The sequence below is a fragment of the Leopardus geoffroyi genome, chromosome A3 (genome assembly GCF_018350155.1).
Source record: "Leopardus geoffroyi isolate Oge1 chromosome A3, O.geoffroyi_Oge1_pat1.0, whole genome shotgun sequence".
NCBI lineage: Eukaryota > Metazoa > Chordata > Mammalia > Carnivora > Felidae > Leopardus > Leopardus geoffroyi.
In genome coordinates this window covers 34,146,887-34,168,158 of record NC_059336.1, presented here as the reverse complement: position 1 = coordinate 34,168,158, position 21,272 = coordinate 34,146,887, and the positions used below count along the sequence as shown (strand labels likewise).

Sequence of the window (21,272 nt, the reverse complement as noted above, 5' to 3'; positions counted from 1 at the left end):
ACATGCTGTTGCTACTTGCAGTCAATAAGATGTACAGAGCCAACAGTAAAGAAGAAAGGGATTAAAATAAGTCCAGAGCTGGTACGAAGAATGAACATATATCCCTTAAGATCGTGGTCATGTTTATCTGCTTCCCCCAACCTCAAATATTTTTTCAATGTTTCACCAAAGCACATGTTTGCTACCTAAAAATCACTTGCTACTAGCTCCAGTTTTTTAATTCCTAAATCTATCATCTGTGCTGTCTGTCTTCTTTGCCACCCGTCATTTCTATGATGAAAAATCAAAGGGGGAGTTAGAGGAAGGGAACATGTCACTGTCTATGGAGGATGAATTCAGTGGCGCAAAATCAGTGGCTGTGGTCTACAGTAGAATGGATAGTAAGGTACAATGTATAATTTGGGGTGGTATCAAGTAGCCGCTATAGGAGAGATGACATGGGTAAGACATTGAGTAAAATGTGAGAATTTTCCTCCAGTGCTATAAAAAGAAAGATCTTGTAACAAGAGCTTCTTTCCCAAGAGCTTCTTAAAGCCACTCAGCTCGCCTCTGAGCAGACCAGGCGTCATTTTGGCACAGGCTCCGTGGACAAAGGAGAATTTAGGTAGGAAGAAGCCCAAAGGGAGAAGAGAGGTACATTATAATAAATACCAATGCACACTTCCAAACCAATGGAAAACACAGTGTGTAAAAATCAATGAATAAACTTACAAGTATTTTTTTTCTCTGAGACATCTCTGTAATATATGTGATAGATTCACATAACTAAGAGTCACTGTTTGAAAAAAATATTTTGAAGAAAGTGGGCCTCTGAGTAACATCATGATTGCACCTCTCAGCCAGGTACCATCAAATGATCCTATGCAAAAACAGCGACTAAAAGCTTGGCTTCCCACCCCTCATTTGAGAGCACCATCTTCTAGCATACATTTCCTCTAATATATCACTTACACCCGTCCATCTCCTAGAAGTGGATGTATCACTCCTTCTGGCTCCAAGACCGGGCGTAAAGCCAGAAGAAAATGACAAACTTGGAAGCAATGAAAGTTTAATTTTTTTTTCTTAAATCCTCTCATCTTTTGTATACTGATATATGATCATTGACTAAAAAATAAACCTCGTAACTCTGATCTATGAAAATGTGATGACTTCGGTATTTAAAAAGTGAAAAATGAAATTTACTATCTTCTTAGGTAGAACTGTAAGATTAATATCCATGAGAGGAAAAGTAATAAAGAGATAAAAGGAATTGCTAACATATTATCTGTTTCAATTGGTCATAAACAGCACTACAAGCAAGAGAAAATGGTTGTGGTAAAAATCTGAAATAAATTTTCCCACATCTGAAAATAGGCATAAGTCAAAATCCTGGGTTCTCAGAACAATAGACATGCATCAAAGAACCTTCGGTCCTAAACCCTTTCTCTTTCTTAAGCAAAGAAATATTTATGATTGGTCTTAGAAGGGAGTTTAACTGAGTTGCCATGAATTATTAAAAAACCCCAAAATACCTTCTGTTGCTTTTATAGAAGCTTGATTTACAAGCTGAAAAATCAAACTGACAGTTAAGTCCCTTGTACAAATACCCAACCTTTAAAAATGCCCTAGGCATTATAAATATATCTTTCATGAATATAGCTGCAACAGTTCTAAAAATAGCTTTTAGGAGGAAAAAAAAATTCTTTCAAGCCATTGTTTTATACATAACAGCAGGAAACCAAACAGAATGTCAAACCCAAAGTGATTAACACACCCAGTAATAAACATGAACATTAAGTAGCAAGTCTTACAAATGAAATACATTTTTTTGACATTAGCTTAGAGTCTATGGTTTAGCCCTAGATCTATGGCCAGAGATGATTCCAGGGCACCCATATTCAAAAAGTGATTCGAGGGCTACAGGGCTAAAATTCGCCTTTTAGATGAGTGTAAACAGGCACGTTCAGGACTGGCCCTGGGAGGGAGGTATTACCATCCAGCACCCTGAGAGTTTCCTCCAGGCTCCACCCTGACCCCAAATATGCCATTTCACACAGCCAGTTCCAGACCACTGCTCACAGGTGAAGTCCAGGTTGCCCCAAAGGCAGAAGGAAAGGCCAACAAATTCCAGTAACTTTGGCAATAGTGACCTAACTCAAGGATGTGAAAAGACTAAGAGCCCTTCACAATGTGGTACCTGGTATTTTATTGGTTTAAATATGTATTTAGCACTCTCAATAAAGCTTACCCATCTCTCCAAATAACAGAGCTTATAGGGTCACAACATTCTGTGTTCTGTGGCCTCACAGGTTCAAGTCCAGAACCACTGTTTCTTGAAATAATAACTACTTTCTATGAATATTTTTCTGCCCATTAAACCCCAAATAAATCTTGTGATTTGCAGACATTCTATTTAATAATTCAATACGGAATTATCTCAATTGGCTTCATAATAAATGAGATCCTAAACTCATGAAATGGTAGACAGAAAGCTAAATATGAAAAAAAAATCTTGAAACACTGAAGGTATAAGCTAAAGGAATCTTATTCTTAATTTTCTAATGCGAATAAATGATCAAGACCAAATTCCTGTGCCAAGGCCAGGCGAACCCTTAATAAGCAGCAAAGGGGAGAAGGAAGAGAAAAGGAAAGCCAAACTTATAATGTGGGTCACAAGTGATTTTCTCATCATTTTTCTTTATTCTTTATGAGTCGAACTGGAGGGGGGATTTAAGTCACTAATACTGGCTAATTTTCTTCTACAACAAATGTAATTCACATTTCCATGTTCTTGTCCTGAAAAAATGGCAATTGTTCTAGGATTCAGCACATCTAATACTTTGGGCTAGAATCCTTGGAAACTCCTAAGACATTTATTTCTAAGTAGAATCTTTAAATAAATTACAAAGGGTCATTCATGAAATGGATATACTTATGGAGGTAACTTAAATACTTTGCAAATCAGCAACAAACTAGAAAATGTAAGAAAGACATATCTCACTTTTTACCTTATTTTGATCTGTCCAGTAAAAGAAAAATCCCTGAGGGTCAGTCCTCAAAATAATTGGAGTGACAATAGTGGAGTCCTAGAAATATAAGAAAAAACACAAATATCAACATATATCATTGTAGGAAGTCCTACCCAGGAGTTACTTAGCAAGTAATAGTTGTTACGAGTTTCTCAAGGGTCATCAATTATTAGTAAAAGTTTCAAAAAAATAGACATGGCATCCTCACTTCACAGCATTATTAATTACATAACTAAGCTTCTTTACTAATAATTAGAATATCTGTGCATTACTTATAAAAGAAAAGCCCAGGTATGCACATATTTATGAAGACAAATTGACATGTTTTCTATTCAAAGCTCTAATTTTCCAAACAATTTTAATATTAAACATCATTACATATTTTATATGATTAAAATTAATTAAAAGCCATGCTTGGAGGTAATATTTTAAATTACATTTGCTCTATAAAATTATTTTTTATTGTACTAAAGAGAGTAAACATATTATTTGGGCATTGCTGTTTCCAAGGTAACAATAAATAAGGCCATGGTCTACATTTTCGGAAAGATATACACAAAATTGTTGCAAATTTAAATTTCACAAGATGAAATAAAACATCATAGACAAAGAGTCTTCGGGAGTTTAAAGCATGTACATTATAAAGCAAAAACAGCATGCACTGTAATTATAATATTAAACATTTCTAAAATATGTGTTCTTTTCTTTTGGCAATTTTCAGAAAGGCATACCATCTGCACAAGAAAACACATGTCACTGGATATGGATTTTTATACTGAAATACTTGGTTGGGCCTTTGCAGGAATTACATTTTTTAAAGGAGACATAAATTACCTGTTTATTTCAACTATTTCATACACATTATAACTAAAGTATGGCATATCGTCTATCTGATCAAAGATACTTACAATGAAAATTAGAACTTGCAGAAATAATTTTGGAAGTGGGGACTGTTTTCCTGATGGGAAGAGTAGATCAATGTTTTTAGTCCACATGGTAAGTCTTATTAGAAAGCTCGGTTCTGAAGGCCATCCCCTTGGGGATGCCTGTCCCCCCTGGGTACCTCACCTTACACAGCTACAACAGAAAAAAAAAAAAAAACCATAATAATACCTACCTTAGAAGGTGTCTGTGTGAATTAAATAGGAGAATTTGGGTAAAGTACTTGAACCAAATGCTTGCCTCATAAAAACATTTATTGTTATTAACGGATTATGCTTAAAAACTGACTTATTAAAATAGCAAATGAAAGTTTATCATGGCATTCTTTTTTTATTATGGTTTTATTATACCGCTAACATAAAAATTCCTTTTTTTAAGCATAAAGTTCAGTGGCATTAAGTACATTCACACAGCTGCGCAGCCATTACCACCATCCATTTCCAGAACTTTTTAATCTTCCCACATGAAATTCCACAGTCATTAAACACTAACTCCCCATTCCCTCTTCCCCAAGCCCCTGACAATCACTACCTACTTTCTGTCTCTATGAATTTGACCACTCTTGATGCCTCACATAAGCAGAATCATACAATATTTATCATTTTGTGACCGGTTTATTTTGTGACTGGCCTAACGTGTTTAAAGATTCATCCATGTTGTAGCAGGTGTCAGAATTCCCTTCCTTTGTAAGGCTCACTAATATTAATTTGTATGTATACATCACATTTTATTCATTCATCCGTCACTGGACACTTGAGTTATTTCCATCTTTCCACTATTGCAAAAAATGCTGCTATGCACAGATTGACAAATATCTGAGCCCCTGCTTTCAACTGGTTCATACCCAGAATGATCATACAATAGTTCTCTGTTTAAGTTTTTGAGGTCCTGGCCTTCTGTTTTATCCTGATAATTTTAAGATTTCTTCTTTTTTAAAAAATTTTTTGATGTTTATTTATTTTTCAGAGAGAGAGAGAGAGAGAGAGAGAGAGAGACACGGAGCGTGAGCGGGGGAGGGGCAGAGAGAGAGGGAGACACAGAATCTGAGCTGTCAGCACAGAGCCTGACACAGGGCTCAAACTCACGAACCCCAAGATGATGACCTGAGCCAAGTTGGACACAACCGACTGAGCCACCCAGGTGCCCCTTTTAAGATTTATTCTTAACATGCAGTTTGAAAAATATCTTTTACAAGGATGGTGCTGTGGCACAGAACTTCGGCTGGAACTTCAAATTTTAAAATTACTCCTGAATGTTAAAAAAAAAAAAATGAAAACCAATTTAATAAGATAATAAAAGAACAATTTTTAAAATAGTTTAAGCTTCACCTATGAGATTATATGCATAAATGTTCAGAGCAATATTTGCAATAAATCACAGCAGTATTTTCAGTTCTGTTTCATTACCCATCATCCTCTAGAGTCGGGCAAAATGAAACTTTCTGACAGGCTGCACACAGCACACATCCCCACTTCCGGTGAATCTGGAATTAGCCTGTAGTTTTAATATATCATCCTCAAATCAGTTCCTTTTCTTATCAGGGTGTCTGACAAGAGCATCTGACAAGATTCTAATCGAAACCTTGGTGACAATTCACTGCAAGGGTCGCAGACAATCAAATATTTAAAGTCATCAGGGCAAACCTCAAATTTATATTTTAGAACACTGTGCTAGGCTGCCTCATTTGCTTCTGATACTGCTATTTCTAGCTTATTCCTTCTCCTCCTTCAAAATTAAAGCTGCCTTGTTAAATATTTTCTTGACCTCACTCTTCCGGCCATGGTTCCTCTGTTAAATGATCTTTTATCTCGTCTACCTGCTCACTTCCTCCATAATCACCCCTAACATTCCAAGATCAGCTGGAACTTGGCATTCTTGCCATCGAAGGCAGGATTTGACCCAGAAATACATGAATATCCATTTTCAATTCCACCTGCTTTTTTCCCACCTCCCACATAGCTGCAATGTCTATATTCTCCCGTACCAAAGTAGCCACTCAACCCATATCACAAGTATTCTTAATTGTCAGAACATAAGCTCTTGTTTGAAGTTTGAAATGTATGGTCATCCTTCATTTTCAAGGGAACCGCTGATGGACTGTAACTCTTTAAGCATTTTACTGCCAAAAAATGGAGACAACTCTCGGACAGTCTGTTTCTCTCCATCAGCATCCATAAGATATGTATTCTATATAAGATGGTGGTTTTCAAACTTTTGGGTACATCAGATTTACTAAAAGGACTTGTTAAAACACAGACTGCTGGGACCCTTCCCTAGAGTTTCTCACTTGATAGATCTGGGCTGGAGTCTGTAAATATGCATTTCTTTCTTTTTTTTTTTTTAATGTTTATTTATTTTTGAAGGAGAGAGAGACAGAGCATGAGCAGGGGAGGTGCAGAGAGAAAGGGAGACACAGAATCCGAAGCAGGCTCCAGGCTCTGAGCTGTCAGCACAGAGCACGACGCGGGGCTTGAACTCACAGACCTCGAGATCATGACCTGAGCCGAAGTCAGACGCTTAACCGACTGACCCACCCAGGCACCCCTAAATGTGCATTTCTGACAGGACCTTAGTGCTGCTGCTGCTGCTGCTGCTGCTGCTGCTGCTGCTGCTGGTCTGGGGACCATACTTTGAGACCCACTGACATAGGCCTACAAAGGGTGAGGTTTTGGGTCAGGAACACAATGATGTAAAGGCACCAGTGAGCTTAAAAGGTAGACAAACTTGTGTCTTGTAAGTATATTGTTTCTAACTAAGAATTCAACTTTAACTTGTTTATTTCAAGTTGTAAGTTTCTTTTTTCCCAATAAACATCTGCCTTGAGAAAGAGAGCACTGATAAACATACCTGTCTTAAGTTACTACTAGTGGATAATGCACAGTTAAGTTTCCATTTACTTCTCTTCGTTTGATAGAAACTTACTCGCATCCCTATCTCATCAATATATCAATAGTAAGACTAATATGATATAAGAAGCTACTGCTTTGCAATTTACTTTTTTCATTATTGCCCCATGAAGGAGCCCTTTTAGACATTTATTTTCCTAATTATCCACAATGAAATTTTAATATCACGGATGTCCTATCTACTTATATGCTCTACGTGTATCTGTGCTCTATACAAAAATTAAAAAAAGAATAAGATATTTTTGTCCCTCAAGACCATTTTTCATTTTTTGGAGGTGATTTGGCCCCAACTGAGAATGTATGTTCTGTGCCTGCATGTCCAAGATGGACTCATGAGCCACCTGTGGCTACTGAAAACTTAGAATGTGGCTAGTTCAACGGAGATGTGCTGTATAATTTCAAAGACAAGGAATGAAAACAAGAATATAAAATAGTTCATTAATAATTTTTAATATTGATTATATAATGAAAACAATAGATTGGGTTAAATAAACTATATTGTTAGAATTAATTCTACTTGTTTCCTTTTACTTGTTTTACTATGGCTATTAGAAAACTATAAATTTCCTAAGTGGCTTAAATTACATTTCTACTGGGTAGTGCAGCTCTAAACTTTAAAACTCTAAAAAGGTTTCTTCTTAATAGGGAAACGTTTTTCACAAAGCAAAGCACATTTGGTCAGATAATTCCATTTAGCAAGTTTTGGGTTTTTTCCATGCATGCAGCTACCATCCAGTTTTAACATCTAAGTAGTACAAAATAAATCTAGTTGCTTCTCTAAGTGTCAATTCTTCGAATATCTGAATAAAGCCATTATGTTGCTGCCCTCTGAGGCCATATATTTTGCTAGGTTGAGGTATATTGTGGGCTGAATTGTGCCACCCACAAAAAATGTATATATTGAAGTCCCAACCCCCGTACCTGAAAATAACTGTCACTTTATTTGGAGACAGTCTGTACAGAGGCGATTACGTTAAAAGGCAGTCACAGGGTGGGCCCTAATCCAATAAGGCTGGTATCCTTATAGAAAGAGGAAATTTGGACACAGACACGTACAGAGAGAAGATGATGTAGAGATCCTGGGAGAAGACAGCCATCCACCATTCAGAACAGAGGACTGAACAGATACTTCCCACATGGCCCTCAAGGAAGGAACCAGTTCTGCATCCTGATCTCAGATTTGTAGCCTCCCAAATTGTGAAAATATACATTTCTGTTGTTTAAGCACCCCCAGTCTGTTGTACTTTGTTACAGGAGCCCAAGCAAACTAGTGCAAAGAGTAACCCTAAACCTTAAGACGAATGTCAAGGACCAGTCCACAGACCCACAGCTTATTCCTTAGTACCATTAGCAGAAAGTCTATTGGCCAGTGTTGACCACAATCCTCACTCACTCTATGTTTTTATGCTGTTATGAGAGAACACATAGGAATAAAGACCTGGATTTCTAAATTAATCAATATTACAGAGTCAACAAAGAGAAATGACAAGCAATGTTCCACAGGGAGTGCCCAAGACCTGCATTAGGAAAAAGTAGAGCGGAAGATGGCAAATATATACATTGTAGGGGAAACATTTTGTAAGGAAAAAGAGTCCTAAGGGTCATAGAAAAGCAGATGTGATCCCATCAAACATCAGCAACGCAGCCCTAACTATGAAAACAACAAATAAAAATAAAACAATAGAAATGCTAAGGTGCTGGCTTAGGATCAGCGAGGCTAAACTTCTACATGCATCTGCACTGATGAGAATTTTCTTCCAGGGGTCTATACAGTGTGAAATTTCCCCCAAATAAATGAAAGCAAAGGAAGTAACGGGGTCCAGAAAAGAAGACGCAGAACAGTAGAGAGAAGCACCATTTTAGTATTTGCATTTCACCGATAGGTATGAAAATCTCTCTTAGTACAATACAGGGAAAAGTTGGAAGCATATTTCTTCAAATATCACACAAGGGAACTTAAGACACTATACTACAGATTCAAACAAGAGCCCAGATTCCCAATTATCCAAGGTGCTCATTGCTTAGTGGGGACATCAGATGAGGAAACTGACCATTTTAGCAAGATACAGCTCTGGTGGGTGTAAACTGGCATCTCACTGTGGTTTGAATTTGCATTTCCCTATGACTAATGACTAATGATGTTGAACATCTTCTCATGTGCTTACTGGCCACGTATGCGTGTGGCTCGCGTGCGCACATGTGCGCATGCCTTTGCACATGTGGTAACCCGGTCCTTTTTAAAATCAGCTAAGATTTAAATCAGTAGTTTGAATGTGAATCAGTGGTTCTGAACTGGGGCAATTTTGCAATGTCCTGAGATAATTTTGTTTGTCACCCTGGGGTCTTTGCTACTGACATCTAGTGGGTAGAGACCAGGGGTAGCACAAAACATCCTACAACGCACAGGACAGTCCCCTACAGCTGGCGCAAAACATCCTACAATGCACAGGACAAGTCCCCTACAGCAAAGAATTACCTAGCCTCAAATGTCAATAGCACTGAGGTTGAAAAACACAGCTTAATGGCTTCCCATTGACTTTATGATAAAACCTTGCCGTGGCCTAAGCAGGCCACTTGCCATTTTGCCAGCATCACCTGAGCAACAAACTCCCAACCTGCTTATTCTGCTATGTCCTTCAAAGGACATCCTTTGATCCTTGGAATGTCCCCATGTGCTGTTCCCTTGGCCTGACACACAACCCCCTCCTCTTGTTGACCTAAGTACTACTTATAACCCAGGTCTTTCCATAAATAGAATGCCTCCTGGGGAGCCTTCCACATTTCTTATGCTCACATGTACTTCTGTACCTTTTTCTATAGCACTTACCACCATTATAATGAAATAATTATACTTCTATTCCATTAGCATCTCTCTCCCACAATAGAATACAAACGCCATGAGGGCAAGAGCCAAACCATTTATCATCATAACTCTGCAACACTGACAAGATGTCTAGCTTGTAAGAAGCATCAATGCTTGTGTTCATTATGAATACTGAATGGGTGGATGGAAAAGAAGCTAGGTACATTCTGAAAAGTATCAGTTGAAGTTGACATCTCACAAGTTGCCAGTAGCCTTGGCAAGAGAAATTTCAAAGCAGTGGTAAAGGCAGAACAAGACTTTGGAGGATTTTGTTGCAGCGAGAGAAGTCAGAGGAGACAATAACTATGTGTGGAAGTCTGGAGAACATTGTGCTGGAGTCTATGTTGGAATTTCTGTGGCTAAAAGGCATATATTGATATGTTTTTAGAGGAGCTTTGGCAGAGGGAAAATGTTCACAGATATTATCAAAAGCAAGCTAATAATAAAGTCAGCATCCAGAGAAACTGGGCAACATGGACTCTAGAACACAGAGAAGATGTGCTTTCCCAGGGACCAGAGGGAAGGTGGGAGAGTGTAGGTGGCCCCAGTAATTAAATGAAGAGTGGGGAAGGGAGGAAGTCTTTGTGAATCATTACCATAATAAAGAGAATGTTTTCACAACTATCAGTCTTTCATCTGTCACTTCCAACACATCTGAATTTCTTTAAGGAAAATTTTCACAACAATACCTGGGTACTCATGTGAGCATCTTTTTTAGAAAAGGGAAGCCACTGGTAACATTCAGAAGATGGGATGTAAATACATTAAGCATCACAATTTTCAACCAATATTGAATTGCAATTTAGTACACACTCAACTTTAATTGGTCCCGCAACAGCATCAGATCTGTACTGACAACAAACATTTTGCTTCTCCAACTCACACTGAGAGAAACTAAGGCCACAGAGTCCCTTTGGACTCTGGGAGATTTCTGAGAGAATGGAAGGATATAGAGCAGGGCTTTCCAACCAACACCACAGACGGTGTGTCAGGAAGGTCTCTTCAGAGCATGACCACCTTCCAGGTCTGCCTCAAGATGACATGCTCCCCTGTGTGAACCCACTGTAACCAGACACACACCAGACCACTTCCTTCATTCCACAAACATTCCCTCAGTACCTACTGAGTGCCAAGCCTATGCTCTGCCCTAGGGAAAGAAGATAAATAACATAAAGCTATAGTCCTCCAAGTGCCGTGGTCCAGTTGTAACACAGACAAGGGATATCCACCTGCCTGTACACATGTTCCTGCACCGGCAATCTAGATCTGGCCTCTCGACTGATACTACCTTGAATTCAAGCCATTCTGCATCTTGCTTCGGGTCAGGTCACTCATCGTCTACACTCCCATCATGCCTACCAAATTTTCCAAGATCAATCATTTCTGTAAGAAGCCACAGGACCAGTCTTAACGGGAATCCAACAAAAGACAACATTTTGCAAGTATGTTGGGAAAGAAAAAGGTGGAGAAGCACATGTAATGAGTCTTGCTAGATACAAAAATGTCACTTATCAGGCAATGGAAAAAATGACCTTTGTTTTAACGCCACTCCTGAATACCTAAATATACCATGTCTCCCTACTGAATGACTGATAGAGAACATTTGTAGACTATAATATACACTGGCCTCTGTGCCTCAAAGTAGCAATGAGGCTTTCCTATGTTCCCGTGTAACACAATGTAGACAAAAATGAACTCTGTGTATACACCATACCTGTTTTTGAAAACAGTAGCCGAAAGGGATAAGTTTGTAGGGACATAAACCCCATTTGTATGAATCCTAAAATCAGGGAGATTTTGTAGAGAAGTCAAGGAATCTTTTTTAACTTGTATTGATCTGGATGGTTAAGTCTTTTATTACCAGGATGCCTGGGTGGTTCAGTCAAGTGCTGGCTCTTGATTTCGGCTCAGGTCATGATCCCTGCATCGTGGGATCAAGCCCCTGCATCAGGCTCTGCACTGAGCATGGAGTCTGCTTGAGACTTTCTCTCTCTCTCTCTATCTCTCCCTCCCTCCCTCCCTCTGCCTCTCTCTCCCACTTGTGCACTCTCTCTCTCTCTCAAAATAAATAAAATGAAAATAAAAAGTCTTTTGTTACCTAAAGGATCCTGTTTGGGGATACCATGGTAGACTGTAAAGAGAATATAACCAGAAGACTTAGTTTTAAATTTAACCAACTAGTTGTATGTCCTTGGGCAAGTCACAACTGACTAGCCTCTGTTTCCTTCTACATAAAATGGGAATAACACTTGCCCTTTTCCTACCACTAAAGGTGGTGTTGATGACTAAACAGGGGTGAACATAAATAAATAACAGTGCTTTACAAGTATAACTGCCTGTGATTAGGATTCACTCTTGATATTGAGCTCCAAAGGCAACATTATAGCAAAACTCCATTTTACTCAAATGTAATATTGAAGGAGCAAACTCCATGGGATACAGATATTTGTTGCATATAAGGACTGAAAATCATGAAATCTTAGAAAAATAAAAGACAGATCAGGCAGGGGTTAGTGAGGGAAACAGAAACCTCTCTGGAAATTTTGAACATAAAAGGATTTAATTACAGGTAATTGGACAGAATCTCAAGGATTGGTGAAGTGGGCTTCAGGTTAGGCCTCCATGAATGACCCCAGAACACCACAGCACTGACCCTTGAGGAAACCTATTGCTTTCACCACATTCAGAAAGGTAAGAATCAGGAAGGAACTCCTGGAGTCAAAAACCCAACAGCTTAGCCCAAGGCAAAGGAAGAGTAATCTGAGAACAGTGAGCACCCCCTCTTGCCATTGCCTCATTAGACCCATGGCCCTGGACATAAGCCACTTATGAACAATTACAGAAAGTAATGCTTCTGCCTTCAACACCTCACATTTCTACGGAAACAACCCCAGGAATATAGAAAGGTGGTCTCTTTCACATCTCTGCCCTCTAAATCTCATACGACTGCTTCTCATGCTGGTGGAACTTAATTTACAGCCAGAATATTAGATGCTTCCAGAGAGTCAATGTAGCTTTGGATTTCCAGATTCTGCATTTTAAAAAATTCCACTAAGAGGATGTGAAAATTGATGCTAAGTGAGACTCAACAATATCTGAGACAGAACACCTGAGAATGCATCATGGTTAGCACTTTTTTTTTTTTAGTCTATTAGCCCACTCACTGACTTGTTCTGTGGTCTTCTGTCTCTTTTTAAGTCCATGTGGCCCCTTCTATAAAATGAATCGCATTAACTTTCTCTTACCTAATTTATAAACAAGTTCCAAAGAAAATTGGATTTTTTAACAGCAAAATAATCTCCTAATTTTTTAAGTATCAATGTTATAGACTGATATCCACTAGGACTAGTTCAGGTAAAAGTGTTTCTCTTTGCAAACTGATCCATTTTCCCTGAACTTGCTCATAAAACTTTAACTCAATAAAAGAAACAAAACATGGAACTGAAAGAGCCCCTGAAATTAAAAAAAAAAAAAACAGATATGGGATGCTTTTATTCTATTTTAATACTAAATGTTTTCTTATTTTATATAATAGTCTGTTTCTCCATTTACAATAATTTAGTTTCTTGACAAATATACAGATTTAGTGAACATCAATGAAGACATATGCCTAAGCATTTGTTCAGAATAGAAATTAAAGTTAAAATTTTCAACAAAATTGAAATTAACATGTGAAGAAGATAATAAAAAAAATCAAATATCAGATCAGAGGGGAATCAGAAGAACTCTTAAAGAATCTAGTGTTCTTTACGTGATATTTGTCAGTTTTTTACAGAAATTGATGGCTTCCTTAGGAGCTCGTGTGTAACTGATCTCAGAAACGTGTCTCCAGAGGCTCCTGGGTGGCTCAGTAGGCCAAGCGTCTGACTCTCGATTTCAGCTCAGGTCATGAACCCAGGGTCCTGGGATTGAGCCAGCATCGGGCCTCCGCACTGAGCATGGAGCCTGCTTAGGATTCTCTCTCTCACCTTCTGCCCTTCTTCCCCGCTCTTTCTCTCTCTCTCTAAAATTAGAAAAATTTTAAGAAAGAAGTACGTCTCCAGTTGCTTTCCCTGCTGATGCACAGGGGCACATGGCTTAGATTGGGGCATCAGACACGGCACAGACAGGGAAAGAGAAGCATTATGAAATCTGAGCAGGTGGAACTTATGATCTGAAAAGGCTGCATGAACCTAATATTAGCGTGGGTAACAGGAAAAGCAACATTTTCAGTCACCAAGGATGTGTTATTTAGGTGAGACCCATAGCATTAGTCAACAATTCACAATCAATCTTTTTCATTTTCTGCCGGCACTCCTTGTTCATGATAACATGAAACAATCCTGATAAAGAAACGTTTAACCACAGGTCACCAAGTTCAACATAAAAAAGGAAAATGTTCCTGTCCCATTTAAACATCATTGCAGGTAAATATAATTTGAAGCTATTTATTGATAGACTGAACTTTCAAGGGAAGTATTCAAGATATGCTAATAGCCAGAGCAAATTATCCTAATACACCACAGGTAGGAATATCAAAGTCAGGCAAGATAAGAGAGAAAATCTAGAAGAGAAAAATATATTCCACAAACAGCACTCTGCTGGTCTCCTTTCCTATGCCAATAACAGCCTGTAGGCATTACATTTCCTTGTTAAACTACCAGAGTTTTGTTCAACTATTTCCTCCTTCGGGACATTTACACCTGCTCCACTTCCCAGACTTCACCTTAGGACAGATAAGGACCTAATCAATTGCCATCTAAACAGAAGGTAAGTCACTTCTGTTGTTATTATTCAAGAGGGTTCATTCAGCAGTAATAAAAAAATGCTTTAGGCTGAAGAGGGTTTGTTTTGTTTTCACTGAAAATTAAAAAATCATTTTTTTTTAGATCAAAAACAGGCAAAACCAACCTATAAAGTTATAAGTCAGGCTGATTGTTACCCCTGGGAGGAGGTGTAGGGACTGGAAGGTACCACCTAGAGAGGGCAGTGCTGTTCTTGATCCAGTGCTGCATACTGGGTAGTGTTTATTTTGTGAAAACAGATCCAGCCAGACAGAAGATTTTTGTGTTTTACAGTATGCATGTTACGCTCTGATAAAAAGCTTAAAGTAGCTTTATTGGACTAGATTTTGGAAACGTTAATACTTTTATGTTTAAAGTAATTACTGTCGATGAGAAATTCACAAACGCTCTTTGTCCATTAAAAATGGACATATCTGGGCATACGTATGTGGCCCTTTAGAGAGCATCTGCCAGCTTTTCAGTCTAAAATCTGCCTCTCCCTCTGTGGGGGCTCCGTCCGGATCCACCACCTACCACCCGGAGCCTTTTCTTCTCTATTTCCCATAACCTTTCCAGAGTGAGTGGGGCTGAATGCCCATCTCATAAGCCATTCCCCTCAGCTCCCTCATTAATCTGGTCAGTGCCCTCCATCATTCTGCTGCCATCATTTTGGAAACTGTAACTGCATATTCTACATAATGCAAATACTCTACCCAAGCTTCTGTGTAGGATGCTGGGAAATGTGCAATATACAAGCATGTTTATTCTATTATTATTAGTGATGATGATTACCTGTTTTAACTGCGGAGGTTTTGTTTGAAGGGGAGAGAATGGTGGAGAGGGGGGAGAGTGCTACTTGGTTCAAAGCCATGGGGCATTAATCTAAATCCAAACCTTTGAGCTTCCACAGCCTTCTTCTCAAACAACTTAGGCAGTTGCAATTGCAACTTTTGGCTAGATTATGCTTGTGAGACAGAATGTACAAAGATTAGTTTTATACACATTTATTTTAAATATATATTCTTGCTACATTACAAGAGTTCTGTTTAAGAGTTTCCTTCTTCCAGGTGGAATATATATATATATATATATATATATATATATATATATACACATATATATATATAAAATTTCTTTTTTTAATTTAAGTAGAAATAAAACTTCTGGATACTTTGTAAACTGACTTGCTTTACAGAGAAGGTGTCCTGCTTTTTATGTGGATTCACTTTCCCTGAAACACCTGAATTTTTTTGAAACAGGTAAAACACTGATTTTTTTTCTTTTTCCAATTATAAAATATTAAAATCAAAGCACATAGTAAAGGAAATGAAAGGAAGGTCTGGATGTTCCCACTTGTAGAATAAAGGAGGCATCTAACATATACTGGCCACTGTGGAAAATTCATGACCCTCTAACTATTGAGGGAACAATAATTTTTAAAAACCGTGTTTTATTAAGGGTTCCTGGTTGTCAGGCACTATACAAAACAATGCATATGCCTTTGCTCACTTAATGTTAACAGCTGTTCTGTGCAGCAGGAAATATTACAATCCTCACATTACAGATGAGGAAACTGAGGTAGAGATGTATTAAGTAACTTACAGTGACACTGGAACTTGGAGGGGGAGAGTAGAGAAAAAGAAAGAACAAACAAATGTGACACCTTTCATGCCCTAGAGGTTGTAGAACAAAGAGACAAGGTCCTGGGAGCTTAAACAGGGACACATCAGGGGCTGGGAAGAGGGATGGGGGAGCCAATTGTATGGTTTTTATCCTTCCTCTTTTCCTCCACATACTTTCCAATACAAAGCAAGGCCAAACACTAGGAGAGAGAGGGCCCAGACTCATAGTCTCCTAAACTCCCTACCTCGGATGCAGAAAGTAACCCCCCTCCACTGTCCATCTCACCAGAACTCTCCCACAATGTCCACAGTCCTTTACACCCACCTCCACCACAGGGGCTGATAATATACAAATGCAAAATAAAAGCAAGGATAAAGTTGCATCCTTTGGTATCACTGGTAAAACAGATAACCACGATAGGTCAGTCCTATATCTGCTGACCAAGTTCTGGAGGACAAGGTTTGGCCTTGATCTTCTAACTGTACATGCTACCACTAGTCGTTCAAATGCTGAAGTAATTCTATATGCTCCACAGACCCTGGGGACTCGCAGCCCTCCTCATGATCAGGCAAAAGAAAGGCCAACGCCCTGGTGCAACAAGGTGTTCTCCAGGACCCTGCTCCACTTCCATTACCCGCTACTGTCTATTGTGATTGGTTAGTGCCTATGTCAAAGCTTTTGACTACCACTCTTAAAGCACCCACAGCCATGATGCTGGCATGTAGCTAACAGATTATGCAGGGCACTGCACCCTCTAGGTGACATCTTCCATTCCATAGAGTGGCCAGAAAAACAGAGTAAGTGATTGTGGTGTTTTAACCACTCACAACAAGAGATAATCTCTCCGCAATTCTAAGTAGCCCCATACTCATCATTTCAAATGTATTATTATGCTTTCTAATGGGCTACTCAGAATCTATTTTATGAGTTTGCCCATCCCTCTTCTTAAAGACCAGAGGGCAGGGTTCTACAGTTTTTAAGTGAGATCCAGTATTTGAGAGATTTTAAAACTATTTCCAGCATTTAATTGTCCTCTAAACAAGCTGATGGGGATGCCCCCCTGGTGCAGGGGGCAGAGGATATTTCCCAAAGTCAAAGCCAAAAGGGAAAACCCAACAGTCTCCCCTCCTCAAAGACAGACGAGACAACCTCTCAAAAATTTTCTCTCTTCCCTTTCCCTTTCTACTAACCCACTAGAAACAGGTGACAGTGCTGAAAATTGTTCACTGCATATAAGAAATTCAAAAGGCACATATGAATGCAAGTTAAGCTAGCCTAGGCACCAAAGACACTTGGTAAAATATGCCATTAAGATCTAAAGATTGTCCATGATTTTGTCATTGAGGTCCTTCTACTTCTTAGATAGAAAAGTAACAGCTGGATGAATTTCTCAACATGCAAAGAGATCAAATTAAAATCACAAACTTGCAATAATGTACATGGGCTGACAATACCATGGTAGCTATCTGCCATACTTTTTAAGTTACTTCACACACCTTATCTCAGTGATTTCAAAGTGTGGTTCCCCAGACCAGTGGACTCAGCAAGACTCTACGAGAAATGCATTCTCAGGCCAATCCTCAGACCTTCTGAATCAGAAACCGAGGGTGAGACCAAGCAAACTACGTGTTGCCAATCGCCCAGATGTTTCTGACACTCAAGTGTGAGAAGGGCTACTTTATCCTATTGGCTACTTCCAACTATTACAGGTGAAACAGGTAAAAACAAACAAACAAACAAACAAACAAACAAAAGTGGCATTCTCATAGTCTTGCACAAGAGGCCGCAAAGATTCAGAAAGGTTAAGTGATTAACCTAAAGTTACACAGCTGACTGACAAGAGAACCAGCAGGTAAACTCAAGCCTTTAGATTCAACATGTAGTTCTCTTTGTCTTCGGCACACAGTATCACTAGGATGCAGTATAATTAGCCCGATCACCTAAACTGGCTTGATTTTGGAAGGACAGATATGGGGCGGCAAGAGTACAGGGGTGACTCCTGAGGAGGATATGGGTGACCTAAGAAAGTCTGCTCCTTCTCAATCCACAGATCACCATGGAGACAGAGAGCCAAGGAACCTGCAGGAGAGTTCACCATATTCCAGGTAACCTGACTCCTGGATGCAGTCTGGGTTTCTCCCTACAGAAGATCTGAGATTCCACAGGCCCTCCCTTTAGCGTGTGCACTAAAGTAAGGCTTCCCAAGAAATTCACTGCTGCAGTGCTGAGGGAGAGTGCTTCCCACCTTCTTCAGGTAGTGTCTGACTGGTGACCTCTCCAATACTCTCCTTGCATCACTTCTAATCTCTACGTCACTGGTGTTCTTGATAATTTTCTGTCTCCTCCACCTACCATGTAAGGCCTACAACAGCGGAGATTCTGTCCACATTCATCACCACCCCAGAATCTAGTGTATGGTCTGGCATTAGCAGGTAAGGAAGAAATACACATGCCATAAATGCACAAAATAAAAATCATCTCCTTGGATGTTCAAAACTTGATCCACAGAAGATCTCCATTTTCAAAGTGATGCCGGCTATTTTCTTCCAAATAAGATATTCTGGAGCACTGTTTAAAAGTATCACTGTGAATAAATGCAGAGCTTATGCTGGAATACCCTTCTTTATTCTGTAAAGTCTTTCTCCCTTCGGCCCTTTATTTTCTCATCACCTCAGTTCTCTCTTTGAGACTTCAAGATGGGCAAAACTGTTTTATTTGTTGCTGAACTGCATTGTCTTTTGTTGTTATTGTTGTTGTTGTAAGAAAGCGGTTCATCTGTATCCAAATTTATTGTTTAGATTCTATCCATTTACAAAAACATCTGGTCCTTACACTGGGATGGAAGAAGAAAAGTGTAAAGTCCTCCGTAAAAGGACGTATGTTTCTATCCTTGCCTACAACATTTAATAATTGCCATTAGCTTTCAAGGAAGCTGTGGCTCATACTCCCGAGTCCCGTTTGCACTTCCAACTGGACAAAATATAGACACAGACTCACTCAGCTAAGTAATTGGATTCGGTACCTGGAATATTTAAATTGTTTTTCAGACACTGGAAAATGGCTTAAGAAGATTAAAGAAAAATACCCTGGAGGATAACAGGCTATAATTTACCAGGTGGAAAATCTTTTCAGGAGGATGAACACCTTATTCGCCTATCATTCCTCCTGTTTGAGAGATGTCTTCGTCATTTGGACCTAAATTTCCTTAGATCCTGGCAGCTCAGGTTTATCCCGGTGGGTTGTTCTTAACAAACCTTTTGAATTACATCCAGGACATATAAATTGATACGATAATGCCCTCCATCTGAAGAGTCCCATGTTTTCAGCAAGATTATTAATTTAAGTGTTTGAAGACAACGGGTTGGGGAGCGGGTGTCACTTGGAGTCCTAGGTCCAGGGCTCTTGCGAAACCCTGGAGATCCGGGTTTGGGCAAAGCTCTGCCCCACTTGGCGAAAGATGTAATAAATAAATTGTGGGGAATGCCTTGCCGGTTCTGCTTCAAGCTGCAGACTCCAGCCAGCTCAGTTCTCAAAAACTAGCTCTCCCCATTTGCCCGCACGTCAGCTGAGCACTCCTAGACCCCCCAATGCCCCCGACTTCTGCCCTCTAGCCCTTCACAGGAGTGTCCTCCCAGGCCCTTCTCAAGCCCCTCACTCCGGAGCCAGGCGCTGAAGTTTGGCATCAGCGACCACCTGTCGGCTGGACCGCTGTGTCCTCTGCCGCGTGGGCTCCCATAAAAGTGCCATGAGGGTTAGCAATTACTGAACAGGCTCGTTCTTTGGGGCTGTCCTGTTCCTTCTGGAAAGGGAGCAATAGAGGTAATAGGGGGTGCGTCTGCGGGCGGGGAGGGGTGCGCCTGGGTCACACCCCAGCGCTCTCCAGATGGTCCCAACTTCACACTTTCCAAAAACTCTCAGGACCGTTCCCTGGCAAAAACTGCCCCTCAAGCCCCCAAGCCTGAAGAGCCTCAAGGGGCGCCTGCCAGACCCGGCAAGGATGGCAATTCCCTGACCCGGAGAGACAGGAGCGCGCGCGAAGCCGCTGCTCCCGGCCAGCCGCCTCGGCAGTGGCCACCCTGCGCGCCCCGAGGCGGCCCCGGCCGGCTCCCGTGCGCCCATTGCATAACGCGCCCCTCGCCCCACCCCCACGCCGCCCGCCCCGCGCCCTGCCCGGTGCCCCGCGCCCCCAGCCCGCTGCCTCCGACTTACATCATCCCACTTGACGAATTTGGTGCCCTTCTTGAGGCTGTCGGACACGCACACCGGCTTGAGTTGCAAAGCGTGCACTCCGGGCTGAGCCCCGGCCATCTGGGCTCATCGGGGCTCGGGGCGGCCCGGGCGAGCGCGGCAGGGACGGGGCGCGGGGCGCGGGGCTCCTTTCTCGGCTCGCGAGGCGCTTGACTGTGCTCCCCCGCCGGCCTCCCCCGGCCTCCCGGCCTCCGCACCTCCTCCGGCGCGGCTCAGCAGGCGGGGCGCACGGGGGCCAGGCGCCCGGCCATGCCCCGGGCGGGACGCGGGGTCGGGCGCCCGCGGTGGCTGCGGAGCCTCGGAGGGCACAGGGAAGCCGAGCCGGGCGGCCGAGGCTGCCAGCCGCCGCCGGGTACTGCTCCTCCTCCGCCGCCGCCTCGAAGCGCACCATTCAGCACATCCTCTATACACAGAGGGAGAGCGCGAGTGACACACGCTCCGCGCCCCCCCCCCCCCGCTCCTTCCCCTCCTCCTTCCTCCTCCCGCCCAGCTTCCCCGCCACCCTCGCTGGCTCGGTCCCTCCTTCCCCCGGCGGCTTCCAGCCCAACTTTGCGCGCTGGGTCAGGCGCCGGGAAGCGGGGACGCAGCGGCACCTCCCGGCTCCAGGGCCCCACTGCAGCCAACGCCTGCGCCGCCCGCGCGCCCTCTGAGCATGCCCCATGCCGGGGTTGCAGGGGTGCCCGGGGTGCCCGCGAACCGCGCGTTCCCTGGGGCTTTCCGCGGAACTTGGGCGGGAGCGTGGAGTGCCTTCCGATCCAAATTGGGTGGGGAAAGGGAGCGGTTGGGAGGGATCGGAGAGGCAGCCCCTAGCGGGAGCTCTCTAGCGACGGCCACAACCCAGCTCTTTGCAAAGACATTATTTATTAGTAGATAAGAGAGCAGTAGAGAGGCTCGGCATGAGTGCTCTTTGGGGAAACCT

General features: G+C 41.4%; 1 protein-coding gene across 3 annotated transcripts in view; it reads right to left on the bottom strand.

Annotated features, from left to right (window-relative positions):
* The window catches only part of PLCB1 (phospholipase C beta 1), a 699,274-nt gene extending 678,493 nt beyond the window's left edge, over nucleotides 1-20,781 (bottom strand). For 2 of the 3 annotated variants that reach the window (XM_045445284.1, XM_045445283.1), the window contains exons 1-2: nucleotides 20,315-20,528; nucleotides 2,988-3,065 (exon numbers count right to left, since the gene is read on the bottom strand). In XM_045445284.1, the coding sequence (XP_045301240.1) occupies nucleotides 2,988-3,065; nucleotides 20,315-20,413 (177 nt within the window). In that variant the 5' untranslated portion in view covers nucleotides 20,414-20,528. Of the gene's footprint in view, nucleotides 1-2,987; nucleotides 3,066-20,314 lie in introns of all 3 variants that reach the window. The other variant, XM_045445282.1, reaches the window with a different exon arrangement.
* Nucleotides 20,782-21,272: the final 491 nt, after the last annotated feature.